The sequence below is a fragment of the Triticum aestivum genome, chromosome 1A (assembly GCF_018294505.1).
Source record: "Triticum aestivum cultivar Chinese Spring chromosome 1A, IWGSC CS RefSeq v2.1, whole genome shotgun sequence".
Taxonomy (NCBI): Eukaryota; Viridiplantae; Streptophyta; class Magnoliopsida; order Poales; family Poaceae; genus Triticum; species Triticum aestivum.
The window spans coordinates 36577781-36582354 of NC_057794.1; the positions used below are offsets into that span (position 1 = coordinate 36577781).

The window sequence follows — 4574 nt, forward strand, 5'->3', positions numbered from 1 at the left end:
AGGGAAAATACATCCTACCATTAGATGGATCAATATGCCTAGATGGATCAATATGTGCTAAAAATGAAGTCTTTGTCGAGTCCACCGTCCATGCTGACAGCTAAAACCGTTTCTATTTAATTGTGAACAAGAACACAAGAAACCTGTTAAAACCATTTCTATTCCTTGTGAAAAGGAATTTTTAAGAAGGAAAAACTAAAAATCTAGCATGTCCTTGAACTAAGACCTTGAAGAACTAAACATTGCAAGTATATAATGTATACTACATCAATTGCGCTTTTTGCTACCTTCTCTTGGTTGATCTATCGGGCTTTGCAGAATTGATCAAACTTGAGCTTTGGTCTGGAATATGCGGAGCTCAGTATGGCTGCAGCCACGACGGCGTTGGCGGCCTCGGTGAGGTGCACGCCGTCCCAGCTGATGAACTTTGAGCCGTCAGCGCAGACCGTTGAATTCGAAGACTGGCAGCTCCTGCTCAAATCATAGTTGTACGGTGGCCCTCCGTACCCGCAACACGTCATCAATGGGCTGTCAAAACCTGGAGAAATGCAATTGATTTAGTAATATCACAGAAATCACGTGAATCATTAGAGACATTTGATCATGAGCTCACCGTATTTGGTGTGGTTGGCCACAAGGTCATACTTGATGGCAAAAAGATCGGTGTACACAACGGTCGCGTTTTTCAGCTCCACATTCAGCTGATCGCAGAGGCTGCCTAGAGCTGTGTTGAACGCGACCGCGGCTCTGTTGTATGTGCTGAGGCAGCCATTCTGATCAAGGTCACTGTCGTTTTTACGTGGGATAGAGAGCTTCTGAGGCAGGCAACCAAGAGCCCCTGTTCCATGTATCCAGAAGTTCCGACTCCCATTGCCATACAGAAGCTGCAGTTTTTGAAGAAAGCAGAGTTGTGGTTGTCCGTCATGGCAGCATATAGTAATTTACTCACAAGAGGCAAAAAAGAAAACTTCACCTGAACAGCATACTTAATCTCCGCAAGTATTGGAGGGAGCTTTGCGACTACTTGGTCGTAAGGCAAGTTGGACAGAAGAGCGTTAATATCATTCTGTCCTATGTCTATGATATATAGAGCATTTAGGAACGCTTCTGCATCGATTGGAGCTTCCTGACCTGTGTATAGCAACAAGTTTGCTCATTTACTATCAACTGTACGTATAGCTCCGCGCGTCTTACTTCATTTGGATTTGAGAGAAAATACACGGCAAACAAACCTTGATTGATGAGTTCCAAGGATCTGGCTTTAAAGAAGAAGAATTCCTGCACCTGTCCATGCAATACAAAAAGGGCGTCCCGTGGTAGTGTTGTTGAACCGCTAATAGCGAAATTCACTCCGTTACTGTAATTAGAACCAATCGCCTTCAGATAAGGGCTCAGATAGCTTATGTTTAAGCTTTCACCTGGATATGTTTTGGTCATTCATGGACCCACTATTAGTAAGGCTAATAACCATGAGTTGGTGCTTCTCATGAACATGTACGCGAGTCAGATTAGATGCGCAAAACACACCAGCAGCAAAGTATTAACTCCGATAAAAGTTGTTGTCTTATTAGACATTAACTTGTATAATGTTCAAGATGAAACTTTGAACATCAATTTATGTACAGACATACATAAAAATAATTATACATTATAAGAATATGTTTCATGATGACTCTAGTAATACCAATTTGATGTTTTTATACTAGTGTTTATCAGAAAGATAACACATTTGAGCCCCAAGTGAAAAAAAAAATACTAATACTTAGGAGAGCAAAATTTTAAGCAGTATACTCTTCTTCAGATAGGGCCCCAAACTAAGGTTTCTTCTTAAATTTTAAAAGCACACATAAGCTAAAAAAAATTACACACAGGGGCCACTTTTTTTATTTGAAACCTGGGAACCTTATGACTCAATCCATTAATTAAGAAGAACATAGTTGCCCGGTTAATTAGCAAAAAAAAAACAGGGTGAAAACCGTCACGACCTGTTGATCAGTCACCCACAAGATACGACACACACACCACCGCTAGAGAACCTTGTCGAGGAAGCACATTTTGTCATCCTCACCACTTTTCCCCAAGCAAGCGACTATGACTTCATTGCAGGCGCCCTCTGACCAAGCCCACGCCGCCGAGGCCGCAAGAAGCCACACTAAGATCCATGCCAAGCAACCAGCTACCCGTGTTGGTGACAGCGCAGCTCCGACTCTGAGGTCAAGCTACGAACGACAACTATGCAAGGCCAGCGTCGCGAAAGACTACCGAACAGACCACCTGCCGCTCATCATCATCATCATCGCCCGGGCTCTTCCACCGCAGCTCCGACTTCGCCACAACAAACACCTGAGGCAATGCCACGGACACGCCGTAGAGTCCAGAACAAAGACACTACCGCAACCCCGACATCATGTAGAATTAATTTTTTTATAATAAATTCTACATGAGGATAATTGCGTACTTCTTTGTTCCTCAACTTAGTCGTATAGTCCAGAACAAAGGCAATTAGAAGAGTGGCGTTCTTATAACTAGCCAAAAATAATGGTAGAAGATCAGTTAGCTTCAGGACTAGAGTAGTTGGACATGTGCAAAGTTCCCTATTTTAGGAAAGAAAAAAAGTAGGCCCTTGGTAACAGATTCACGTCCTCAGCCGCTGGATTTCAGATAACAGGACAGATCCATCACATGATTGTCGGCACATAAAGTTTGTGACATACTGTATCTGAAGTGCTGAACAATAACATTATCTCCATCAATAATGAAGAACTGGAGTAGACGTCACTGAATGCATGAGTGCTCTAGCATTGAATGCTGACATGAAAAGTCTGAGACAGAGTTTGGACGCTGAGGCGCACCGACGCACGCCATTAACTGAAGGTGGAGACAGCGAGAGGCAGAGGGGCCAGCGAGTCTCCCGTGTCAAAGACTGAAGAGAACAGCTGGGCCTTGAATTGATCATGGATAGATATCCTCCGGTTCGAAAGGACAGTGGCTTGAATGAATAGATTCTCGAGGAGGAGAGGGAGGGACCAACTAACGCAGCGCATGATACAGTATGCCTGTATGAATATGATACGATGGACAACAAAACTGTTGGTTAGCTACTGTAAGCAGTACTCCGGTGGGTAAGTTATTTCAGGCTGAGCCGTGCCATGCCTGCCTACCATCATGTGCGTAAGACGGAATAAATATTTTGCTACTGTACATTGAAGAACGAACGACATTTCACTGAAAATACGACCAAGTGCACCGTTCTATACGGAATCTGACTTGAAAAAATTGCAGTATACTAGTACTAGTAGGACATTTCACTCAAGCTCTGGCTTCACGCTCATGGGATTCAGTCAGCCGACGACCAGTCCGTCAGTGTCAGTGTCAGTGTCGGCGAGCGCTGTGTTTCCACTTGAGAAGTTTACCACGGTGCTTTTTTTTTATTTACCGTACGCCGCGCACAAATCTACCCGTTGCACAGTGTCGCCAAACACGGGTTCGTTCGGGGAGAGAAGCGACAGAAAAAGCAGAATCTTGGAGATAGAATAATGCTCTGGTTTGGGTCGGGGGGATCGGGAATGGACGCTCACAGAGGAAGTCGATGACGAGCCGGCCGTCGCAGAAGCGGCCGGTGGGGTGGTGGAAGAAGGCGCGGCCCTCCGGCGGCGCGATGTGCCACCCCTTGGCCGCCGCCATGCCGCCCGTGTCGGAGTTGGAGTCGCCGAAGTTGAACACCACCGGCCGCGCGCCGGGGCTGCAGCTGAACCCGGCCCGCGCCGGCGACGGCCAGAGCGCCAGTGCCACCGCCAGCGCCAGCGCGAGGATTCGCCGTGGCGCGCTGTCGCCTGCCGCTGCTGCCGACATTGACGACCTTGGACCTCTGTCTGTCTGTAGCATGTGGAGTGCCCTGTCGTGTCCCTCTCGCTTTTCTCTCTATCTCTCGCGAGCCCCGAGTAGCGGATTCTGTGAGGTCATGCGCCGTATATGCTCATTGTGGTGGGGCTGGGACTTGGGCCGGGTCGGGTCGGGCCAGCGGGGCACGAGCACGTCGTGCCTTGGGCCGCGCCGGGCTCGCGCCAGACGGATGTCTGTCTGTCGTGGTCGGGTGGTTCCGCTTGAGCAGGGCAGGCGCTGGACCTGGTGCGCCGCATCGATGGCGGTGCTCGGCCTCCATGGTCAGGTCGCAGCGCCGGCCGGCGAGCAGCCATCCAGCTCCCATCGTGACGCCGCCGGTGTTTCCGATGCCACGCTCCTCTTCCTCTTCCCTCGGTTTGATGAGTAGGCGAGTGCGGCGTCAGCGCATGGTGACAAAGAAGAAGAGAAGACGGAGGCGCTGGGGTCAGGGAGGAGGAGAGAATGCGGTGGAGACGGCGGGAGCGAGAAGGCCAGCCGCTCAGTCTCCTGCCGACAATGTGGGGATTAATTTGAGACCTCATTTTTTTAACTGCTTGAGACCTCATTTTGACCAGTCAAAGGTGCGTTGCTCCGTTTGGTTGGTTTCATTCACGTGAAGATGTACTGCGCACTGGGAGCAAGAAGGCCAGCTTGCTCGGCAACTGTCTTGAGAACGCGTGACAGTGACGGCC

The 4574-nt window shown here is 48.6% G+C and overlaps 1 protein-coding gene across 1 annotated transcript; it reads right to left on the reverse strand.

Annotated features, from left to right (window-relative positions):
* Positions 1-94: 94 nt before the first annotated feature.
* LOC123188345 (GDSL esterase/lipase LIP-4) lies at positions 95-3756 on the reverse strand (the record flags this gene model as incomplete). The annotated part of the gene is given in 5 exon segments (XM_044600418.1): positions 95-538; positions 614-884; positions 974-1131; positions 1233-1418; positions 3579-3756. Coding segments are annotated over 5 exon segments (1029 nt in total), but the record flags the coding sequence as incomplete, so codon positions are not given.
* Between the last annotated feature and the right edge of the window lie 818 nt (positions 3757-4574).